Source organism: Dermochelys coriacea, chromosome 7 (assembly GCF_009764565.3).
Source record: "Dermochelys coriacea isolate rDerCor1 chromosome 7, rDerCor1.pri.v4, whole genome shotgun sequence".
Taxonomy (NCBI): Eukaryota; Metazoa; Chordata; order Testudines; family Dermochelyidae; genus Dermochelys; species Dermochelys coriacea.
Genome location: NC_050074.1, coordinates 43,374,167 through 43,399,877, shown reverse-complemented (window position 1 = coordinate 43,399,877; position 25,711 = coordinate 43,374,167). Strand labels below are relative to the sequence as shown.

The 25,711-nt window shown below is 43.8% G+C and overlaps 1 protein-coding gene across 1 annotated transcript in view; it reads left to right on the top strand.

Annotated features, from left to right (window-relative positions):
• The first annotated feature begins 253 nt into the window (after positions 1-253).
• The window catches only part of LOC119858598 (inter-alpha-trypsin inhibitor heavy chain H3-like), a 43,501-nt gene continuing 18,043 nt past the window's right edge, over positions 254-25,711 (top strand). Inside the window, exons 1-9 of the mRNA XM_038409584.2 lie at positions 254-465; positions 7,407-7,427; positions 8,754-8,920; positions 9,717-9,821; positions 10,254-10,416; positions 11,416-11,526; positions 13,345-13,470; positions 13,555-13,671; positions 15,766-15,934. Of these exons, the coding sequence (XP_038265512.1) occupies positions 373-465; positions 7,407-7,427; positions 8,754-8,920; positions 9,717-9,821; positions 10,254-10,416; positions 11,416-11,526; positions 13,345-13,470; positions 13,555-13,671; positions 15,766-15,934 (1,072 nt within the window). The 5' untranslated portion in view covers positions 254-372. The remainder of the gene's footprint in view (positions 466-7,406; positions 7,428-8,753; positions 8,921-9,716; positions 9,822-10,253; positions 10,417-11,415; positions 11,527-13,344; positions 13,471-13,554; positions 13,672-15,765; positions 15,935-25,711) is intronic.

Here is a 25,711-nt window from a genome sequence, read left to right as displayed (position 1 = left end):
TGGAAAATGAGCAGGAATGTGTGGAAGATGAGTTGGAGGCATGTGTGCAAATGTAAGGCTAATGTGAGAATCATAATGGAGATTTGATTTTGTGACATTCAGTCACTCAAGTATAATGCAAAATGTTAATTTGGTAGAGAGAATATATTTTCACTCTTAAATGTAATTAAAACGTTTTGACAGATTTTGCAAATATTTTCTACAAACTTTGTTAGAACTTCAAAAGTTCACTATTTGCTTCCCTGCCCCCTGTCCTCCCCCTCCGCCTAATGTTTAACCTGTTTTCATATTTGGTTGTTTATTAACAGACTGTAAATAGGGTATTATTTATTAGCACATAACCCTCAAAGTAGCATTACTCATTTTTCCAACATGGAAAACCATTTGTTGTTTTACATTTTATTGGCATTGATTCCTGCGCTTGAAACATCAGACTTTTTGATAACACCTTTCAGGAACATCAAGGTAAGCAACTAAAATCCACCAGGTAGCTACTGCTTCCATGATTAATGCACCTCTGAATGCACTAGGACCTAGGGTGGCCAGATGTTCCGATTTTATCAGGACTGTTCTCATATTAAGGGCTTTGTCTTACATAGGACCCTATTGCCTCCCATCCCTGTCGCAGTTTTTCCACACTTGATATCTCATCACACAACTAGGACCTTTGCTGTTGACTTCTAGGGACAGAGGATCAGACCTCAAGCAGAATGGACAGGCATGCACCTCCTGTGCTTCCAATTGAATCAGATGTCCCTGCTGTTCTGCTGGATATGGTTGTTATGCCAGACAGATAGGGTCCTTGCATACTTTTGAATGAACCAGGCAGGTTAAGCTGAGAGAACTCCCTCTGCTGCTGAACTTAACATGAAAGTGGACACTTCCCTATCTGCTGAATTTATGAGGTAATTGAGACAGTTGATCTGTAGGGCTGCACAATGCTCCTGAGTCATCTATTGTAGAAACTTCTGTATTTCTGTTTTTAAATCATTATCACTTTCCCTACTCATAACAACCTTCCTCTGTTCTTCTCTCATTCCATCCCTCACCCAAATAGAAAAAGATGTTTTCAAGGTTTTTGTTTTTAGAGAGGTAGAATAATAACTGTAGCACCTGATTATTGCACCTGTAAAATAAAACAAAATATTGGGGGCAAAAACCCACCAAAGAATAGTAGATATCAGAGACACAAAATATCTTTCTGGTGATCATGTCCATTACCTGGGTGCCAGGACAGAATTGTACCCTTCAGTGAATTTCATGACAATATGGCAGAGCTTCCACCACATCTCAAGGGACACTCTTTTATACTTAACTAGATCTCAGTGTGAAAATGCTTCATAATATTCAGTCTAAATATTTTTGCTCCATTTCGTGCCAATACGCCTAACCACAACAAATGATTTTTCTTCCTCTCTGTATTTCCGTGTTTCAATGACTTCTAGATGGTTATGGTAAGTTCCATTTGGTAGCATTGTGGTCTCGGGGTAGGGCAGAGTTAGACTACTTCGTTTCCATTGACTGGTTGTATATACTTTAGCAAGTTTCAACCATTCTATGCCTTAGTTTCCTTGTCTATAATGTTTATCCACCTTTTCAGAGTACTTTGAGATGTATGACTGAAAATGCTCTTGAAATGACATTTTTATTGGACCAACTTCTGTTGGTCAGAGAGACAAGCTTTCAAGCTAACACAGAGCTCTTCTTCAGGTCTGGGAAACTAACCCAGCTACAACAACACTATATACAAGTTCCATTATTTAGTCATTATGTAACACAATTATAAAGTTGTACCTCTTTCGTGCTTCCTTCATAAGTTAGATTTGCCCCGACACAGTTGTTATTGTTCTCTGTATTTCGTCTAATGCTGAAACCTTTCTGAATTTAAGATGCCCACAACTCTATGCTATATTCCTGGTAAGGTACATGCAGAATCCTGTAAAGAGTAGAGCTGATTGTCCACTGTGGTATGCCACTTCTATGAGGATATAATTCCATTGAAATAATGGAAATCCCTGTGTGGCATAGAGGTTCCTTTCCACCCCATTCCTGGTCCCCTGGAGTAGGGGGTATGGCCAGAGGGACAGGGTGAGACAGGAGCAACTCTGTCCTCTGGTAATCCCCAACTGCCATTGGGGCCACAATCAGACAGGTGTGATTTAGAGCAACTTTCGGTCTGCTCTAACTTGGTCTCGGGGGCCAAACCAACCCAAGAATCAGAGGTGCCATAAAACTCCCTTTGCACCTCCACCACCTGCAGCTGTGCTAGGGGCACAAAGTAAAATTGTCAATGGTAAAGCTTCTACTGGATAGACAGCCTTGGAAATTGAAGTCCTCTGCTTATTCACACCATGGGTAGCAGTAGTACAAGCTTCCTTATACTACCTTATTTATCAACTCAGCTTTGGAGGAACCTCATATAGGTGTGACGGGATTTCAGTTTTCATGGCCTAGTAACTTCTTGGAGGAGGAGAAGTATAGTTCTTACAGAAACTATGATAAAGATATGTGAATGTAACCCTTTTACCTGATGGAGTCGGCAGCAATAAGCTGGGTTCAATATCTAGGAGTTTCTCTGAAGAAGATAAAATAGAATTGGATATCTGGGGAAAAACAAACACCAACCCAAAAGGCAATACTTCTCCACTCACAAGCACTGAGTCAGTGTATAACAAAAGAAAACTTAAAAGGAAAAGGGAACCCAGCATTAATTTTAGAAAACACCTCAATCACGATATGAAAGCACGTAACCATAAGGAAACACACACCCCACAGTATGTTGGGCAGTCTACTTTGCCTCAGTTTCCTATCTTGTGGTGTGACAGTCTAATGAACAAATGTCCATTTAATATGCCACTCCCCTTTCCCTCCACTGCATCCCGTTCACACTTGGTTATCCATGGCCAGCAAAGACACAGAGTTCAGAGCTGCCTTCACCTGAGTTCATCTCTGACCCCTGTAAAGGGGGGAGCGGCAATTGAGCAATATCTCTGCTGCTGCTGCTGCCGCTTGCCTCTGCAACTGGCTTGCTGCTGCTGCTTTCTCTGCCACCACTTGCAACTGTGATTTGCTGCTGCACTATCTCTACTACCATCACTTAGCCCAGCTCTTAGTGATTTTACTGAATAGTGGTGAACCTCTCTGCTGCCACCTTAGTTATTTTTCACTGCAACACTGTCCCCACACCAGTTCTAAGGCTTAGCCCCAAGACTTGCTCATCAGTGATTTCAGCTCTTGTAATCATGAGCAGAAACAAGGACTCAGCTGAATCCAGTCAGCTCAGTCTTTAAACACTAGAGGGGGGAGGGATTTTAGGCTGAGTCCGTATCCTCAGGAACACCTGTTCTCACACCCTCTCATTTTCACTGGGATTTAGCATCCCTACCTTCTGCTTAGCAAGCGAGGTTCAGTTTAGGGGATCAGAACAGGCTAGGTACAGTTCTGTTGCCCTTTACTCATACAAAAAAAGATAACTTTTCATTACCCCTGCATTCAGTACTAATGTGAGCTATAACCCAAAACCAGCCAAAACTGAACTCCTTTTGCAAAGCAGTTCTGTCTGGTGAACACCTAGGCAGACTAGTTTGTCTGTGCAAATATGGTCTGTGCCTGATATCCTTTTCCCCAGTTCATCACTAGATGATATGGGAAATCTCATTGAGACCCTGCCTACATGTGTAACAATAGTATAATTATGTAAAATTAAGTACAAACGCCATTGTCCCTCTCTTATGAATCCACAATCAAAATTACTTAACTGGATACACTATAGAGCTGAAGGTTTTAAGTGACTCTAGGCATGAAAACAAACATTTCATAGTGAAAGCAATAACTGTTTTGGTTTTGTCTGAAGTGACACAAGCAAAAAAAAAAAAATTCTTTGCCAGTGGAGTAGATTTTTTCACATGGCTCCAAGTATAAATCTAGTAGACAGGCTGTAATTACCCAATTGGCTGTAATATAACCAAAGAACAGATTTTAAAGGTGTCTTGAAGCTTTTTTCCCCCTCCACTATATGGAAATTCAGTCACTGGACATTTCAGAGTAATTCTAACTTTTCACTCCCTGGGAGTCTGAACCTCAGTGCATGACTTATAAAGTTGAAATCATTATTTACAATGAGTGGGTGCATGTAACCTCTGATGTATGTTCAGAGGGCTATCGCCAGAACCTTCCACTTGGATGAAGCACTGAAGAAAGTTACAAGAGCAATTGTGGGAAATTTTTATGTCAATTGTATTAGAAGTAGTAGTAATAAAAGTTATTTATGTAATGCTTAGCAGTTACACAGAGTGGGACACATTCTCTACTCCTTGTTCTAAGATAGATAAGACACAGAACAGTCCAGGGATAGGAAAGACGAGATTATAGGCAAGAAGGTAGGGAGGATTCCTGAAAAATTGCTGAAGGAGGAATTTGATGAAGAAAAGCCACTCTTAATAGAAAGTGGAGATTATCTGTCTCAGGCACAGTGAGCAGCACAGTCAAAGGCATGAAGCTAATCCCATAAAAGAGACGAAGGCAGCGGTAAGACAAGGTGCTTTTTATGAGATTTGGGACCAACTACAACGGTCTTTCCTTCTGTTGATTTGAAGGAAATTGAAATACTTGAATGAGAGTTGACTAGACCTGTAGGAAGCAAATTGAGGAGTAGGAGGAAATGGCCTGTGTTGTGCAGGAGGTCAAACTAGATCATCATAATGATCCCACCTTGAAAATCTATGAAATGAAAACAGTTGTAAGTGGATCAGATTAAATAGAGAGTGAGGACAAGGAGTTTGAATATGACATAGTCAGAACCAGTGAGGCAATGAAGCTATTGAAGGAGAGATGTGAGAGACATGTTCAATGAGGAGAAAGGAAGAGGACTTTAACAGCAATATTTTGGATAGCGTGGAGAGGAGAGAGGGGAGAACTGGAAAAGGGCAGGTTACAGTTATCAAGGTGAAAGAATTGTAGCAGTGAGGACAATAATAAAAGGGTGAATTTTGGTGATATAATGAGGTCACAGGACCTGAGAGTAAGTATGGGCAAGATGAGTGAAGAGTCAAAGATGACACTGAGGCCATGAGACAGGAAGGAAAGTTCAGTTTTCACTAGGATAGAGAGACGGAGAAGGGGGATGAGTAGGAAGGATAAATTCAATTTTGGAAAGACTGAGTTTGAAATAGCAGTTGGGCATTCATAAGTAGACATCTGAGTCACACCTGGAGAGGTGAGACTGAACAGAGGTATATATAGGAGTCACTTGCACGGAGGTGGCAATTGAGAACATAAGAGTAGTTGGGTTGCCAGAGAGACAGAGTAGATAGAAATAAGATTCTAGCTGGAAAAAAAAGCATTGTCCAGTGGTTAGGGCACTAGCCTAGGAATTGGGAGACCTGTCTTCAAGTCTCTATTCTGCCTTGAACTTCTTCCTTTGTAACCTTGGGCAAGTCACTTAGGTCCAGCTCCTCAAATGCATTTGGGCATGTAGTTCCCTACTGGTGGGTGACTAAATACCTTTGAGAATCAAGGTGTCTGACCCTCAGTTCTCCATCAGAAAAATGGGGGTAATAACTTTGCCCTACCTCACAGGGATGTGTGTGTGAGGATAAATCAATTAAAGACTGTAGGGTGGTACTGTGGGGCATATCCAAACCTTCAATAGTAATATGTTGGTTAACATCTCAGTATATTTGCTTCCATGTTAGGTAGAGTGTATAAATACAAAAAGCCAGTTTTCCAAAAAACAGAATGTCACCAATGAGACTTTGAAAGAAGAAATTTGTAATCAAACTTCCTGGAGTTCATTTTGAAATAGTGGCCTTCCCTGACCTGTAAAATTGCCTTTTTTCTTATTTGCATAGCCCACCTATAGTGGGAGCAAATATACCGATTTAAAACAAACATTAATTTCTGGAAGCCTCTCTATGTTTACACACTTTCATAGTGACCTCATCCACCACAACTGTCCAGCAGAAATACTGTCACTTATAACAGTGGTGCCCAAACTGGGGGGTACGCCCCCCGTGGGGCACAAGAGGTTCTCTGGGACACCAAAGAATCTGGGATCCCACAGATCCTGCAGGACCTGCTGCCATAATAGCGGAAGTGGGATAAAAATAGAGTGAGTACTGCAGGGTGGGATGGAGCAAGATTAAAAAAAAACAACAAAACAAAAAACACACACAAAAACCACCAGTCCTCCTGCACTTCAGATAACGAACGCCCTGGCCAGCAGCCACTGCCATCTGGCCACCCAGGTTTGAAGACAGCGCTGCTTCCAGCAACAGCACAGAGGTCAGGGATTACCTCAGATAAGTAATGGAGGGGTGCACAACAAATTCTGTGAATGGTAAAGGGAGGGCATGACTGGAAAAGTTTGCACACCACTGACTTGTAAGATGGTATGAAAATTGTGGCCTGAAGCAGCACAAATATATGGATGAGTAAGCCTCAAGGATGTATACATGTATGTCTAAATATTTTGGGTTTTACATAACTAGCTCAAGTTCACAAATCCCCTTTCCCCCAGGGAGATTCCAAAGGCCAAATTGTTCTCCGTGTGGGAAATACCTACCTAAAGGCCAGGAAACTGAGTTCCCAAACATGGAGTTTCTCTCTGATCATGCCTTTAGGTGGACCAGGTTGTTCCCCGGGTGGAAAGAAAAGGGATTCAACCCATGGATCTTGGGACACTTAGAGGTTCTTCAGTAATTTATGCTTTGTGCAGCAGAGGGGAGCACATACAAACAGAAGTCTATGCTATACATTAAGGACTGAAGAGACACCCCCTACACCAACAAAATCCACCACTACCACCAATCCAGGCTCGTACATGCGTCTCCTCTGTGTGGCATTTAAATTGTATTTAATTTTTTATTAGAATTTCTCTTCCCCTCTTTCTTTCAATTTATCTGAATTTGTTTTTCATTCTGTCCCCATCTTTGCTCCTTGTTCAGTGTCTCCTGAGCAAAAGCATAAACCCAGCAACATTTGAGTTCTAACTTTCAAATCCACAATTGTCGAGACCCATTATTAGCTAATCAGGGCCATAGGGTTTGGGGCTTTACAAACAGAATAAATGGACCAGATCCTGAATGACTCATTCTTTTCTTGAGCAAAACTCCTATTGTCTCCCACTGACTGCTCATATATACCCAGACTTAACTCCAGCACCCAATAATTTACGTAGAAATAACTTACCTAGCACATGGTACCAGAACACCAGGATGAATCAACCTTGAATTTATTAACTATGGGCTGGCTCTACACTGCTCACTCACACAAAACTCCCATTTGACTTGGAAGATGCTAAAGTGCTATATAGATGCTGAAGTGCTGCCTAGATGCTAAGGAGGTTTATCTGTATGCAGATTCTTACAATAGTCATAAGACAATTTTTCAATTTCTTCTCTTTACAGAAGCGAAGTGCTGATGACTTGGTAAGTTCTCTTCTCATTTATAAGAGAGGATATTGTACCAATTGAGGGTTTGTTTTTATCCAGGCTGCAGTGATGGAGTCACATTTCAGTTCATAAAATACTCTTACTATTTTCAAGACTTGTGTCACACTATAATGAGTACAGCATGAGTAATTGTTATTTCTAGGTACACATGGTAAATGTTGCATGCTAGTTTGAGGTTTTTGGTTTTGGTAATCATAATATGCAGTAATATCCCAAACTCAGAGTCAGTCAGGCTCTGTGCAGTAAAAAGAGAACAAACAAATAGCTAATCCCATTTTGTATTTCAAATAACGAAACTGTTTGGCATTGTCTCTATGTCTCTAACAGAAACTTATCTTCTTTTTAAGTATTTCATTCAAGGAAGGCAAGTGGCTTTAAGGCTTTGATGCCTGTTGGCATTTAGACCCCAATTCAGTAGTCCATCCCACTTAAGCACAAATTAAGTACTTAGATGACTGCAACCTGGCTGATTCACTATCTCCTCTCATCCCCAGCCATAAGAATCCTGGGGCACTTTTAAGTATTATTCTTGCACAAAGAGTACATGTTGTTGCTGAAGAGTTACCTAAATAGTTGTATCTATCTATTTAGCTACGTACTTATATAGCCCATAGTAACTGAGCACCTCCCAAGTATTTGAAAAAGATACAGTAACAATCTTCCTCCCCCATTACTTCCTCTCCAACTTGTAGAGGAAATAGCTCCTGTTTTAAGTGGTCCACAGGCCTTGTGAGGGATCTCTATTTAGGGAGTGAATTTTTCCCTTCGACTCAATTTCTTTTCAGTTTATCCTCCTTGATAGTCTATCTGTGGCACTTTTATACAAAGGCAACTTCTAGGTGTGTGCTGCACAAGCCAGCCATTCAGCTGATCGTCACAGCAATCTTTGCTATCATAAGCCAGAGGTATACTGTATTGTTGTGTCCACCCAATACTGAGCATGCACAGGAGTTATGGATGCAGTAAAAGAAAATTTCAAAATGTTATAAATACCCGAAGGTAGGAGCTTATAGTAGTAGTGCCAGTTCAACTCTAGAGATAGCATTTTGCTACTGAAGTTATAGTTACTGTTAGTAGAATAATTATTTTCACATAGTAGCCTGATTATGGACAATATTAAAAACATCCAAGCAAACTTCATTGTACCCTAGTGGTCCTGAACAAATACAGAACTTGTTTTTTTCCTGTTATGCAGTGAAATGCTAGGACTCCTACTATGATTATTTCTGTTTTATTGAATTATTACTGATTTACACAGTGCTCAAATGTAACTGGTGGTTATTTTGCCATTTTATTCTCCAGATCGTCAATGGCATAGAAATCTACAGCATGAAAATTGACAGCAAAGTGACTTCCCGATTTGCCCACAATGTCATCACTAGCCGAGCTGTCAATCGTGCCAATGTGTCTAGGGAAGTGTTTTTTGATGTTGATCTGCCTAAGACAGCCTTCATTACTAATTTCAGCATGTGAGAAGAACTTCTATTTCTAGCATGGAATAAGACTGTTTGGGTTTAATACAGAGAAATATAGACTAGCAGCATTAAGGATCTGAACTGAGATCTTTATTTTTACTTTACTGTTAGGTTGATTTTTAATGTTACTTGGACAAAGTTATTGATAGAAATACAGATGCAGGGTATTTGTGGGACCTTCAGATGTTATGCATCTGTGGATAAGAACACACTAATTTGCAATTTTTTTCTACCCTTCTGCAGGGGCATAAAGGAAATTTCCAGAAATACCACTTGTTCAAACCTAGGATCTCTAGAAAGATGTTCCATTGCCTACAGTTTTCTCATCATGACATTATAACTTCATTTATCCCATTATTGTAGAAGCAATATTTGAACATAGTAGCTGAAAGCAGATGAAGGCCAGAAAATGGAGGAAAATATCACACCTTCTTGTCTTTAGTTACAATGTCATCTGGTGTCATTGTTCAAAACATGATATTCACGATGCCATGGTATAGGAGTTTGCCAAAGATTTGAATAGTTGTTACCATCAGCCCAATATTGGGCTCATTTATTTATTTTCAGAGGAGGAATCTGTCTTGATCTGGTAAAGTGTAGAACTCTTAACTCCAACTGAAGTAACTGGAAATTGAAGGTGTTCATTACCTCACGGGAAGTGCTCAGCACTTGGCAAGATCAAGTCTAAAAACTGCTTGTCAGCAAACAAGATGATGAACAGAGAATAGCCCATAATATTTTTGTGTCAATATAAATCATTCACTAAATTAGATACTTTTTCCATCTGTAGGACAATTGATGGTGTTACCTATCCTGGGAATATAAAAGAAAAGGAAGTTGCAAAAAAGCAATACGAGAAGGCTCTTTCACGGGGACAGACTGCGGGTCTCGTCAGGTAAGAATGCTGACTTACAGTGGGCTTAAACCTTTCATTTCCATATTCCAACATCCTATAGCTAAAAATGAAATTAGGAATGTATTTTATAGCCTCTGTTAAAAGTTCATACTTTATATGAAAAAAGGATATTGGTTATAATGTAATAGAGGTATGACTTCTGATTGGTCAGGGGATTTCCCTAATTGTGAAAGATTTAATTATGCAACCCTTACTAGTTGCGTAGTACATACTCATGTGATTAGTCCTGCTTAGCTACCTGTGTAAATGCTTCTCAGTACGAGTTAGTGATAAAGAATGAGACCCAGAAATCTCATCTCTCTCATATTCATTTTTGTGGCCAGACTATGCCTGGCTCTTGAGCAGGTGCACAATAGGAGAGAAGGGACAAGCAGCCTTTTTTCTTATTTATAATTAGTTTAACATTTCTAGGGCTTCTGGGAGAAAAACTGAAAAGTTCACTGTTTCAGTCAACATTGCAGCAGCCAGCAAAGTCACTTTTGAGCTCACCTATGAGGAATTGCTGAAGAGAAACTTTGGAAAATATGAGATGCTCATTAAAGTAAAACCAAAGCAGCTTGTCAATCACTTTGAGGTAAATGGCATTGTGAATTAAATTGTACCTTGCAGTAGTTACATTCTGTAGTTACAGAAACTCAAGATATATTGAAATCTCGTGCATCTTTTGGAATATATGCATAACGGATGAAGCGGGATACTGTGTTTATCCACAGCAGTTCACAATTGAGGGGAAGGCCCCCCAACCAATATTTTTTGGGCAATAGTGATTATGAACCAGGCTGAAAGCCTCAAACAATGTATTTTATTACTGGTTTGCATACATAAGCTTCGCTAGTTGAGACAAGGAATAAGCCCTACAAAAAAAATATATTGGAGCGTGGGAAAGTCATCGGCTCAACCGAGGACAGGATGAACATGAGACACTCCTCTCACAAATGCCTTAATAGAATAGCCCAAACCTTTATCAAACTGATGCCAAACAACACTGCCTGAATTCACAGACATACACAAACCATACCATAGGATTCAAATCAAGGTCTTTTTTTGTGCCAGAGGTTATTTGAACACTCTTTATCCGCCCTGCTAAAGTCTACCTGTAGTCCAATAGTTTTCTCTCATATGTGCCCAGGAGATGCTTTAAAAATATATACTCTGAAACTGGTCATCAAAACATGCTTAAATCATTATATGCAGCACTTTGCACAAGACCAAAACCATACTGCAGCATAAACAAATCATAACCAGATATGGCCTCATGGTACTGGCAGTATGGTATTTTCCAAGGAAATGAGTGGTTCTTCAACATCTGACCCAAATCCTTGCAAGCATTTAATAAAACAGTAACTTGCAGTTGTGTTTCTTTTTTAAGTCTCCAGATGGAGGATAGGTAAGTTGCATCTAACTACCTGAGGATTTCTGATTCAAACATGAATGTTATTTTGCATTATAAAGGCAGATTTCCCCTTTACCAAGAAAGTCTCTATTCTGCATATACAGTTTCTCATTGTCCTCCGTTTAAGTTGTTACAGTTGTGGGTTTATCTATGACAGTGTATTTTCAATGAACGTTTCAGATCCAGGCAAACATCTTTGAACCCCAAGGTATCAGTGAGCTGGAAGCACAAGGATCATTCATCACCAATGACCTATCACAAGTTATTAAAAAATCTTTCTCAGGAAAAAAGGTACAATGAATAATAACCTTTGTAGAGAATGAATTAGTTATATTTTCTCTGCATTCTAACAAAGTCAGATCATTATGAAATACATCAGCACAATATACTGGGTTAATGCAAATGTAAATGTTCTGTACTGGCCAGTAGTGGGGATGGATGGGATAATACAGCTCTTTTCCATCTCTAATTTCTATAAGTCCTCTCTTCCCAGGACTGCTCTAAATCATGCCATGTTATAACAGCCTTCTATGGATTATTACACTAGCACAGAATATCCGGGTGCTCTGGCTATGCCTTTTCCCTCCCTTCCTCCTAATAAAACTCCTCAACTGGGGTCAGGAAAGGAGCTGACCTAGAGGAATTACGCATGTTCTTCATGAACCAAAGGCGGGGTGAGTCCCTTTTCCCGCTGGCATTGCAGGGTATTCTTTAGGGGCCAACTACAGCCCTTTTATACCACTGAAGGTGATGTAAAGGGACCACAGCATAAGGAAGAATTCAGGAGATTGACTTTAAGTTAACCCTATTGCTTTTTAAAGCATTAAGTATGAGGAAACAGGGTTTTAGTTTGAGGCCTTGAAATTGAGCCTGAACCTATGGGTATTTCTGCTCTGATATCTACTTGTTGTTATTTGTGTAGCAAAGCGAAGACTCACTGGCACAGCACCTGCTGCTGGTCATCTTGGGAATTAGCTCTCCAGCATATGGAGTGCCTCCTACTGGCGGGTGTCTCACCTGCCTCAGGCCCTGTGTCCCTCCTGGACCCTGGTAACCTTTACCTCAGGGTTCTGCCCCAGCAGTACCCCTATGCTCTGGCTCTCCCTCCCAGGGGAACCCCCAACCCTCTAAACCCACCTTGCCTGAGTGGCTACCGCCAGTCATCATCCAGCCCTCGCTCACTAGGGCAGACTGCAGTCTGTAATGGCCACTCATCATTGGCAAGGGGATTAGGACTAGCTGCTTCTGCCTATTCTCAGGCTGCACCTCTGTAGCCCCAGTACCTTTGTAGGCTTTCACAGGCCTATAGCTTGGAGGTTTACCAGGCTGGAACTCCCCAGCACTGCACTGCACTGCACTGCACTGCTTCAGGTATCCTGCTCCCAGGTAGCTAGCCCTTCCTACTTCAGTGCTAGAGTGAGACTCCTCCGGCTCCTGGGCCCCAGCCCTCTTATCAGGACCAGCTGTGCCCTAACTGAGCTAGCCACAGCTGTGGCTGCTTCCCCAATCAGTCTAGCTTGGCTGTTTTTAACCTCTGTTCTCCAGGAGTGGGGCAACCTCCCCACTATAATTTGTTTTACGTATTACAGTAGTGCTTTAGGCCAGGGTCCCTTTGTGCTAGGCAGTGCACAGACAAAGGGGTGGTTCTTAGATAGGCAGGTGACTGACTCTTTTGCTGTTGTGCCCATGTGGGTAGAACTTGCTATCCATAAGCAAACACCTTGCATCCCTACTTCCCCGCTTTCAAACAACATCTAAAATCATCCCCTTTGCAGGAGAACTTTTTAGTATAATTGGTTTTGTATATTTGTATGATGATGTAGTTAATATTTTCATCTCTAACAGTTGCTGAGGAGAGGATTAAATTAATAAATTAATTTATTAATACATTTTTATTACCTTGTACAAACTCAGTTACTCAGAGTAATTAAATACTGACGTGGGTATATATAACTTGTTTAAAATGGCATCTGTTTTATAAAACCCTGTTTTATAATATGGACTTTCACATTTTTATACATACATTTGTCTAAAACACAAACCTTCTCATGTTTTGTATTTTACATTCATTTATTTAAGTTTGAGTCTAATGAGGGCGTCTGCTTTCAGGGCCATGTGTCTTTCAAGCCAACCATTGATCAACAGCGAACCTGTGCAAATTGTTCAACATCACTGTTGGATGGAGATTTTACAATAAAGTATGATGTGAAGAGAGACAGTCCAGGTGATTTACAGGTAAATTCAATACTTTAAAATTGCAACTGGGCATGCTTAGTAAATTGAAGTCACATCTTTTTACACATCTTTTCTATTTTTCAGATTGTCAATGGATACTTTGTACACTTTTTTGCACCAACAAATCTTCCAAATTTCCCCAAAAATGTGGTTTTTGTAATAGACATTAGTAGCTCAATGTATGGAATAGGAATACAACAGGTAATTGATTACATTTACTACAAAGTCAGTCCTGGTGTGCAAGGTTCTAGGAAGCTTAGTACCTAGTGGAGGTACTAGACACTTCTTATCATGAGCAGGTGTTCAAAATCTCAGCCTATGCCAAAACTATAATCATGGATGTTTTCAAGCTATATTTTTATATCTTCAAAATTCTAAACCAAAATATCTATAAAAGGCCTCCCCATGCTCTGGGTATCCTGTAAGTTAAAACACATGTATAATACTGTCTATTGTTTCCCTTTTCTATATCTTTTGTACCCTCTTCCAGCTCTGGGTGATGGAAAGCACCTTACTATTAGAACTCCCCACTCTATTCTGATGCTCAGAATTTCTGTTTCTGCTGCTTCATATCAAGACCCAGGCTCTGGTGATTAAGATCTCCTCCCCTACCCAAATGCTAGTATTGCTTAGAACTAACCTCTTCTAATCATAGGTGATGATTGTTCATGTGATCCTATCGTAGGGCCTGATTTTCATCTCATTTACACAGATGTTATGCTGGTATAACTCATTGACTTCACTGGAATTATTCCTAATTGACAAAAAGAAAAGGAGGACTTGTGGCACCTTAGAGACTAACAAATTTATTTCAGCATAAGCTTTCATGAGCTACAGCTCACTTCATCAGATGCATTCAGTGGAAAATACAGTGGGGAGATTTATATACACAGAGAACATGAAACAATGGGTGTTACCATACACACTGTATGTATGAGAGTAACCAGGTAAGGTAAGCTATTACCAGCAGGAGAGTGGGGTGGGGGGAGGAAGGGGAACCTTTTGTAATGATAATCAAGGTGGGCCATTTCCAGCAGTTGACAAGAATGTCTGAGGAACAGCAGGGGGGTGGGGGGGAATAAACATGGGGAAATAGTTTTACTTTGTGCAATGACCCATCCACTCCCAGTCTTTATTCAAGCCTAAGTTAATTGTATCCAGTTTTCAAATTAATTCTAATTCAGCAGTCTCTTGTTCGTTGGAGTCTGTTTTTGAAGTTTTTTTGTTGAAGAATTGCCACTTTTAGGTCTGTAATCGAATGACCAAAGAGACTGAAGTGTTCTCCGACTGGTTTTTGAATGTTATAATTCTTGACATCTGATTTGTGTCCATTTATTCTTTTACGTAGAGACTATCCAATTTGGCCAATGTACATGGCAGAGGGGCATTGCTGGCACATATCACGTTGGTAGATGTGCAGGTGAACAAGCCTCTGATAGTGTGGCTGATGTGATTAGGCCCTGTGATGGTGTCCCCTGAATAGATATGTGGACAGAGTTGGCAACGGGCTTTGTTGCAAGGATAGGTTCCTGGATAAGTGCTTCTGTTGTGTGGTATGTGGTTGCTGGTGAGTATTTGCTTCAGGTTGGGGGGCTGTCCGTAAGCAAGGATTGGCCTGTCTCCCAAGATCTGTGAGAGTGATGGGTCGTCCTTCAGGATAGATTGTAGATCCTTGATGATGCGTTGGAGAGGTTTAATAATTAACTTAGGCTTGAATAAAGACTGGGAGTGGATGGGTCATTACACAAAGGAAAATTATTTCCCCAGGTTTATTCCCGCCCCCTCCCCTGCGCTGTTCCTCAGACATTCTTGTCAACTGCTGGAAATGGCCTACCTTGATTATCACTACAAAAGGTTTTTCTCCCACCCCCGCTCTCCTGCTGGTAACAGCTCACCTTACCTGATCACTCTCGTTACAGTGTGTATGGTAACACCCATTGTTTCATGTTCTCTGTGTATATAAATCTCCCCATTGTATTTTCCACTGAATGCATCCGATGAAGTGAGCTGCAGCTCACGAAAGCTTATGCTGAAATAAATCTGTTAGTCTCTAAGGTGCCACAAGTCCTCTTTTTTCTTTTTGTGGATACAGACTAACACGTCTGCTACTCTGAAACCTGTCCTAATTGACAGTGGCACAACTGAGGACAGAATCAGGCCCAGAGTTTTTCACTATATGAATGTTCAGTGAAAAATCCTCAGAAACAAATCATGTAAAAGCTGTAGGCTTTCATTTGTTATTCAGTGTACCCACAGCAGTTTCATTCATTTAAACTTGTGTTTATTTACTTATAGACAAGGAAAGCACTTCTTAAAATATTAGAGGATATTAGGGAAGATGACCACTTTAATTTCATACTGTTTGGTTCCAATGTACACATTTGGAAAGACAGATTAGTCAAAGCCACTGCTGAGAATCTGAAGAAAGCAAAGGACTTCGTTCAAGCTATTGACACTCAAGGCAGTAAGTATTGTAGTAAACTTGCCAATAGATGGTACTTCAAATAAATATTGAAGAAGCTAATACACAAATTCAGTATGAGAATGGAGTGCTGCAAGCTTTCATTCTAAAAATTGACTGGTTAAGAAGCATTAATATAGTTATATGTTTGTTTTCAGGTTCTGTGAAGGTTTTTGCAACCTTCAGAGAAAGAACTGAAAAACAGGCAAGTTTTAAGCAGAAATCCCACCCCCCACCTAAAAATAATGTGTGAATTCACCAGAGAGCATTATTCATGTTACTGGAATTAAAAATTGAGAGCTGCATCCTTCAGTCATCAGTGACTCTTACCACATAGGTCTGAAGCACATGGCCAGTGGTTAAAATTGACAATATTGCAGTCACACAGACAGTAAGTTCAGTCTCAAATCCCCAGCATTTCTGCGTTAATCTGAGAAATACCCCCCACACACACTTCTGTGCGCACACACACCCACCCACCCACACACAAATCCATGAGAACAGATGCCTGCTAACTGTGATTGCAGTACCAATGTTGCCAGCTCTCGTGACTTTTTTTTTTTGTCTCATGACATTTGGTGATTTTCTTTAAAGCTCCAGCTCCTGGAGTAATGAAAATCTCAGCTTTCATTTTAAAAAAAGTAAAGTTTCCTAGCCCTCCTGGCTGTGGAAAAAATTTAGAAAATGTGACCTGAGTGTAACCTAAAGAGAGAAAACCAGAAAGCAAAGAGAAAGAACTCAACATTTATTATTTTTAATCATCTCATGATTTGGAAGCCAATCTCATGATTTTTTTGGAGCCTGACTCAAATTTTGGATGCTTGCGGTTAGCAATATTGCATTATGGTGCATGAGGCTGGTCTGAAGATTTTGGGAAGGATTACAAAGACAATTATTTGACGTTCGCCAAACTTAACTGATGTACTTCCTCTGCTGCCTGAAGTCTGTATTGTAGAGGCAAAAGTCCCTTGGTGGCAGTCAAGCGAATTACAGCTTCAGCTCCTTCAGGAACCTCCAGTGGTAGCAGATAGTACTGCACTCTGCTGTACATCAGCCACACTACACAGTTTTATCATTATTGGTGGATCTTGGCCCCTAATGACCAGCTATTCTGGTAGAGGTTGCTTTTGTGACAGAATTTCATAAGGAGTGTTCACAAGGTATGAGTGAAGCTCCATATGTATTCCCCCTACCCTTCCATCATCTGTGCAAGGGCCTGCCCCAAGCTTGCTCTATATTACTAATGGGACATTCCTGAGGTTAGCATTAACCCAAAATATGATGTCCCATTTTTTTCCTTATGTTAGCTTGAAAAATCCAGGTTTTGTCAAATTTACTCATCCCCTGCCGTAAAAACCAAATCCTTTCACTGTAATGTGAAGTGTTTATGTGATGGATTTAAATGTCAGCTATAAATGGAGGCAAAATGTTAAGGGGCTGAAACTGCCTGAATTCAGTTATCATACTGTAATGTATCAGGGGGTAGCCATGTTAGTCTGTATCCACAAAAACAACAAGGAGTCCGGTGGCACCTGAAAGTTATGCCCAAATAAATCTGTTTTGTCCTTAAGTTGTCACCAGACTCCTTGTTGTTTTCGTACTGTAATGATAATTCACTAGATTCCTACATTTCCACTCTACTCCATGATGATAAGGCCTCAACTGGAGTATTGTGTCTAGTTCAGGGCACCACATTTCAGGAAGGATGTGGACAAATTGGAGAAAGTCCAGAGGAGAGCAATATAAATGATTAAAGGTACAGAAAACATGACCTATGAGGAAAGACTGAAAAAATTGGTTAGTTTAGTCAGGAGAAGAGAAGTCGGGAAGGGAGTTATGATAATAGTTTTCAAGAACACAAAAGGTTGCTACAAGGAGGAGGGAGAAAAATTGTTCTTGTTAACCTCTGAGAATAGGACAAGAAGCAATGGGCTTAAATAGCAGCAAGAGAGGTTTAGGTTGGACATTAGGAAAAACTTCCTAACTGTCAGGGTAGTTAAGCACTGGAATAAATTACCTAGGGAGGTTGTGGTATCTCCATCATTAGGGCTTTTTAAGAGCAGGTTAGACAAACACCTGTTGCGGTGACCTAGATAATATTTAGTCCTGCCTTGAGTGAAGGAGACTGGACTAGAAGACCTCTTGAGGTCCCTTCCAGTTCTACATTTCTATAATAAATGAACAGTGTTTAACATAGAGCATAATAAGGTGCTAATTAATAGCCAACATGGATTTGTAAGAACAGATCATACCAGACCAATCTAGTTTCCTTCTTTTACAGGGTAACAGCCTGGTGGATGCGGGGCAGGGAAAGCAGTATATGTGCTATATCTGGACTTTAGTAAGGCATTTGGCCAGTCCCACGTGACATTATCATAAGCAAACTAGGGAAACTGTCAACTTTCTAACTGTAAGGATAGTTAAGATTTGGAATAAGCTTCCAAGGAAGGTCATGGAGACCCCATCATTGGAAATGTTTAAAAACAAGTTGGACAAACACCTGTCAGGGATGATCTAGCTCAGCGGTTCTCAAACTGGGGGTCGGGAGGTTATTACATGGGGGGGTCATGAGCTGTCAGTCTCCACCTCAAACCCTGCTTTGCCTCCAGCATTTATAATGGTGTTAAATATATTAAAACGTGATTTTAATTTATAGGGGGGGTCTCACTCAGAGGCTTCCTACGTGAAAGGGGTCACCAATACAAAAGTTTGAGAACTACTGGTCTAGATTTACTTGGTCCTGCCACAGCTTAGGGGGTTGGACTTGATGATTTATCAAGGTCTCTTCCAGCCCTTCATCTCTGTGATTCTATGAAATATGGTCTCAATTAAATTATTATAAAGTGGATGCACAAGTGGTTGAAAAAACATACTCAGAGTAGTTATCAATGGCCACTGTTAAACTGGGAGGACATATCAAGTGGATCCTGCAGGGGTCTGTCTTGGGTCTGATACTAGTCATTATTTTCATTAATGGATGACGGAGTAGCGTGCATGCTTATAAAATTTGCAGATGACACCAAGCTGGGAGTGGTTGTAAGCACTTTGGAGGACAAGATTAGAATTCAAAATTATCTTAATAAATTGGAGAACTGGTCTGAAATCAACAAGATGAAATTCAGTAAAGAAAAGTGCACAACACTGCACTTAGGAAGATACAAAATGGGGACTAACTGGCTGAAGAAGTGGTTTTTTACTCACAAAAGCTTATGCCCAAATAAATCTGTTAGTCTTTAAGGTGCCACCATACTCCTTGTTGTTTTTGTGGATACAGACTAACATGGCTACCTCCTGTTATTAACTGGCTAGACAGCAGAACTGCAGCAAAGGACCTGGGGGCTGTAGGGGAATCACAATTTGAATATGAGTTGATAGTGTGATGCTTTTGCAAAAAAGACAAATGTCACTCCGGGATGTATTAAGAAGACACAGGAGATAATTGTTCAGCTCTGTTCAGCACTGGTGAGGCCTCATCTGTAGTAGTGTTTCCAGTTTTGGGCACTACAGTTTAAGAAAAAAGTTCACAAATTGGAGTGAGTCCAGATGAGATCAACCAAAATGATGAAAGGTTTAGAAAAGCTGACTTATGAGAAAAGGTTGATAGAACTGGGCTTGTTTAATCAATGAAACTGTCTTCAAATATGTGAAAGGTTGTTATAAAGAGGATAGCGATCAGTTCTTTTTGTCCACCAAAGGTAGAACCAGAAGTAGTCCGCTTACTTTGCGGCAGGATTTAGATTAGATATTAGGAAAAACTTTCTAACACTAAGGATAGTTTAAGCACTGGAACAGGTTACTTAGAGAGGTTGTGGAATTGCCATAACTAGAGGTGGTTCTTCGAGTGCTTGCTCATATTGATTCCAATTAGGTGTGCACGTGCCGCCTGCACAATCGTCAGAAGATTCCACTCGGTGGGTCAGCTGAGGCGCCCCCTGGAGTGGCGTCTTCATGGCGCCAGATATATGCCCCAGCCGACCCCGCGCCCCTTCAGTTCCTTCTTACCGCCCGTAACGGTCGTTGGAACTGTGGAGCACAGCGTAGCTGATCTTCACTCTCCCTAGCATTCCCTTTAGTACCTGTTAATTGTTTGTGATTAGTTGTTAATAGTTGTTAGTAGTTACTTAGTATAGTTAGATAGTTTACTTAGTGGGGTGGAACAGGGTCTTCTCCCCTCTCCCCCGTCCTGGTACCGGGGCCCATGCCTGGGTCTCCAGGCTTCAAACCCTGCTTGGCTTGCCTGAAACCGATGCCAACGGAGACCCCCATGACTCTGGCTTAAGGTTTCTGGGGGAATCCCCGCAAGCAGACAAGTACCGCATTTGCAAAGCCTTCAAGCCGAGGACCAAAAAGGAGCGGGACTTTAGACTAAAGCAGCTCCTTATGAAGGCGGCCCTTAGCCTGATCCCTTCCTCCACGCACCAGGACTCGGCATCGTCTTCGGTGCGGAGTGCCCCTATGGCACCGACTGGTCCGGCACCGCATTCAGACTTTACTAAAGACTCACGGCTCCTGGTCCCCCCGGCACCACCACGGCGCCGGTCCCAGTCTCTGGGCCCGAAGAAGAAGCAGCCCAAGCAGGTACCGACTGCTTCTTGTTTGCTGGTTCTTCAGCCACCGACACTTCCCACACCGCAGTTGGAGCCACGTCCATTGCTGGAATGCACAGGACAAGTAACGGCTCCTGCACCGTCAACTCCGGCGCCACAAGGGCAGTCGAGTCCGGTGCATGTAAGCTCCCTGGTACACACCATGGTCAAGATGAGGCTGCCCTCCACGCCGGAGACCTTTTCAACAGCGCAGGACTTGATCGCGCTCACAGAGCCGACTCCCCTGCCGCCAGCGGCACCTCCGGTGCGGGCGGTGCCGTCAAAGGGAAAACCGTCCCTTATACGACCGCTGTCGCCGAGTGAAGTAGGACGGCACCGGTCCTGGTCCCGATCTTGGTCCCGGCACCTTTCACGGAGTCGCGCACTGTCCCAGCACTGTTCTCGGCACCAGTCGTACTCGCTATGCTGCTTCGGCTCGCAGAGATCTGAATTGCGGTACGGCTGGTACCGATCGGATTCCTGGCACCACTCCCAGTACCAGTCAGAGCGGCACTCGACCCAGAGCCGATCCCGGCGCCGATCTCGCTGGAGGTCGCCATCGAGATCCAGATCAGGCTTCTGGTACTGATATGACCACAGGCACCAATCGATGTCTCAGTACCATTCTGCATCATGCCACCAGTCCCCGGCACCACGGCATCGTACAGCACCGGGGGACTCTGTGCCAACATGTACGGCACCTCGGCCATCTCACACCGCCTCCATGTCATCACGCTCACAAGGTGGCCACCACGCCAAGTACTAGGGCGAGGAAGGTGCAGGCCAATGGCTGGATGAAGGCCAGGACCTAAGCCAAGGACCTCCACAGTGGTCTTTTTGGACCCCCTAGGCATACCATCAGGCCCAAGGGGTTCCTTCGGGGGCTTCCCGTTCCACCCCTTCGGAGCCCCAAGTACTGGAGGCCACTGTGTCTCTCCCCACCCCACTGGTGGGTTCTGAGGTGACTGCTCCAGTGCCAATACAGGCCCATGCCCCTAGTGTGGTGGACTTTGGGCAACAAGTTCCTTCACAAGAGGACCTCACACAGGATCCCTTAGTCTCGGGGGTATCTTCCTTGTCCTCGCCTGATGAGGCAGTGGCAAGGACTATAGTTTCGGGCCCTCCTGTGGACCTCCACACCCACCAGGAACTGCTCCTCAGGGTGACGCGCAATATGAACCTCCAGGTAGAAGAGGTGGTGGAAGTAAAGGACCCGGTGGTTGACATTCTGTTGGCAGAGGCACCGTCCAGAGTGGCCCTCCCAGTCATACGAACTATACAGGCCAGTGCCAAGACAATCTGGCAGTTGCCAGCCTCTGTTCCACCTACGGCCAAGGGGGTGAAAAGGAAGTACTTTGTCCCCTCAAAGGAATACGAGTACCTCTATACGCACCCCCAACCGTGTTCCCTTGTCGTGGCTTCAGTCAACGAGAAGGAACAGCGCGGTCAGCAGGCCCCGGCACCTATATCAAAGGATGCTAGAAGCCTAGACTTGTGTGGACGCAAGGTGTACTCAGCCAGAGGCTTGCAGCTCAGGGTGGCCAACCAGCAGGCACTCCTGAGCGGATACTATTATAATTCGTGGCACTCAATGGAAAAATTCAGAGTTGGTTCCATAGAAGTCCAGAGAGAAATTTCGGGCTTTAGTAGAGGAGGGCAAGAAGGTGGCCAGAACCTCCCTACAAGCCTCTGGACATGGTGACTTGGCGGCTAGGACCCTGGCCTCGGGCATAGCCATGCACCGCATCTCGTGGCTGCAAGTCTCTGGCTTACCACCAAAGTTGCAGCAGATCCTCCAGGACCTGCCCTTTGATGGCCAGAGCCTATTTCCGAGAAGACAAACTCAAGGCTGCAGAGTCTGAAGGACTCAAGAACTATCATGTGCTCTCTGGGAATGCATACCCAAGTAACGCAGAGAAGGCCCTTCAGACCACAGCCTCAGAGGTCCTACCCTCCCCCTTGGCCAAGATAGGACTTCTTTAGAAGACATGGCCGAGGTGGTAGAAGAAAAACTGGCCACCAAGCCAGCCAAGGCCAGGGCCCTCCGAAGCCATCAGCAGGGCCTAAGCAGAACTTTTGAAGGTGCACCCGAGGACAGAGCACCAGTCTCCATTCAGGATCCTTCCCTGCCTTCCAAGATTGTCTCTCCGATTTCCTCCGTGCTTGGTCTCACATAACATCAGACTGTTGGGTCCTACACTCGGTGGAAAGGGGTTACTCCCTTCAATTTGCTTTCCCCTCTTCAGGGACCCTTTTCACGAGCACCTCCTTCTACAGGAGGTCCAATCACGCCTAGCTGTGGGAGCAATAGAGGAGGTTCCAAGAGAGTCAAAGGGCAGGGGTTTTCACTCCCGCTACTTCCTAATCCCCAAGGCCAAGGGCGGGCTTGGGCCCATCCTGGACCTACGCGGACTCAACAAATTCATGATAAAGTTGAAGTTCCGCATGGGCTCAGTAGGGACCATTATTCCTTCCTTAGATCCTGGAGACTGGTATGCCGCCTTCGACATGAAGGACGCATACTTCCACATTGCAATCTACCCAGCGCACAGACGCTTCCTTCGCTTTCTGGTCCATCAACAGCACTTTCAATTCACCGTCCTTCCTTTCGACCTATCCACGGCCCCCAGGGTGTTTACCAAGTGCATGGCTGTTGTGGCTGCCTCCCTTTGTCAACAACGGATCCAAGTGTTCCCAAAACTCGACAACTGGCTTATTCAGGGTCGCTCCAGGGATTAGGTGCAGTCTCATGTTCAGCTCACCACGAACATGTTCAGTCGACTGAGCCTCCTGATTAATGTCGCAAAATCCACTCTGGTACCAACCCAGAGGATAGAATTCATAGGACTAGTCTTAGACTCAGGCCTAGCCCGAGTACTTCTGCCGGAAGCACGCTTCCAATCCCTGGCGAACATCGTCCACAACCTGCAAAGTTTCCCAACCTCGACCGTGAAAACATGCCTATGCCTCCTGGGATACATAGCCTCTTTCATGTATGTGACCATGCATGCCAGGCTGCGATTACTTCAAGCCTAGCTATCAACAGTATACTGCCCAGGCCAGGACAGCTTGAGCACGGTGGTTACCATCCCGCCAGGGATATTAGCCTTTCTAAACTGCTGGCTGGACCCCAAATCAGTGTGCAAAGGGGTGCCATTTCACGCCCCGCAGCCCTCCATGTCTCTAGTCATAGATGCGTCATCCCTGGGACAGGGAGCCCACCTCGGAGACCTCCGTACACAGGGGCTATGATTGGCAGGAGAGTTATCCCTGCACATCAACGTACGGGAACTCAGAGCTGTGCACCTGGCATGTCAAGCATTCTGAGAGCGCATTCAAGGCCGTTGTGTTGTGGTTCTCACAGACAACTCAGCGGCCATGTTTTACATCAACAAGCAAGGGGGAGCCCGGTCATCCCCCCTCTGTCAGGAGGCCACTTGTCTGTGGGAATTCTGTATAGCCCACTCAATCCATCTGGTGGCGTCATTTCTCCCAGGAGTCCAGAACACCTTAGCGGACCACCTCAGCAGATCATTCCAGGCTCACGAGTGGTCTGTTCGCCTGGATGTCATCTACTCTGTCTTCCTGAAGTGGGGCTTTCCCCTGATAGACCTGTTTGCTTCTTGCGAGAATTGGAAATGCCAAGTGTTCTGCTCTCTACAAGGACACTCTCTGGGTTCCCTGTCAGACGCCTTCCTAATACAGTGGAAGGATCACCTGTACTACGCCTTTCCTCCATTCCCACTAGTCCACAGGTCCTGCTCAAGCTGCGCAGGGACAGAGCCCGTCTGATTTTGGTCGCCCCGGCATGGCTCAGACAGCACTGATATACCACTCTCCTAGAGCTGTCGCTGGATACTCCAATTCCACTCCCGCTGTGGCCAGACCTGATCACTGAGGACCACGGATGACTCTGTCATCCTGACCTGCAATCTCTCCACCTCACAGTGTGGATGCTGCATAGCTAACTCAATCTGAGCTGTGCTACTCGCGCTTGGTACAGCAGGTCCTTTTGGGTAGCAGGAAGCCCTCTACCAGGTCCACGTACTTAGCCAAGTGGAAGCATTTTTCCTGCTGGTGCACTCAGTCATATGGCCCCGCTACAGGCGTCAGTACCTATTAATTTAGATTACCTCCTGTCCTTAAAACAGCAGGGTGTGGCAATACCATCCATCAGAGTGCACCTGGCAGCTATTTCAGCTTTCCACCTGGGCAAAAACTTCTCCAATCCCTGGTCAGCAGATTTCTCAAGGGGCTGGAGCGCCTGTTCCCATGAATTCGACAACTGGTCCCTACGTGGGATCTTAACCTGGTCCTCTCCAAACTCATGGCTGCCCTGTTCAAGCTGATGGCCACCTGCTTGCTCCTGTACCTTTCCTGGAAGACAGCCTTCCTCGTAGCTATCACCTCAGCGAAGCATGTGTCTGAGCTCAGGGCACTCACATCGGAACCACCGTATACGGTGTTCCATTAGGACAAGGTACAGCTGCAACCCCACCCGGCTTTCCTCCCTAAGGTGGTGTCTGTCTTCCATCTCAACCAGGACATCTTCCTCCCTGTCTTCTACCCGAAGCCGCACGCCTCTTGACGGGAACAACAGCTGCACTCCCTGGACGTTCGCAGGGCCCTCGCCTTCTACATTGAGTGAACGAAATCTTTCAGGAAAAAGTCGCAGGTATTTGTTACTGTGGCAGCAACCGGATGAAGGGCCTTCCAGTCTCCTCCTAGCGCATCTCCTGCTGGATCACATCATGCATCCGTGCGTGCTATGACTTGGCTGGTGTCCCAACTATGCACCTTACTGCCCACTCCACGCAGGCTTGGGCTTCATCTTCTGCTTTCCTGGCACACGTACCCATACTGGAGATATGTAGGGCAGCGACTTGGTCATCAGTGCATACCTTCGCCATCCACTATGTGATAATTCAGCAGTCCAGGGGTGATGCTGCATTTGGTTCAGCGGTCCTTCACTCCGCGACATCTCACTCCGACCCCACCGCCTAGGTAAGGCTTGGGAGTCACCTAATTGGAATTGATATGAGCAAGCACTTGAAGAAGAAAAGTTGGTTATAACTCTTTGAGATGTGTTGCTCATATCCATTCCAAACCTGCCCTCCATCCCCTCTGTCGGGATAGCCGGCAAGAAGGAACTGAGGGGGCACTGGTCGGTTGGGGCATATATCCAGCGCCGTGA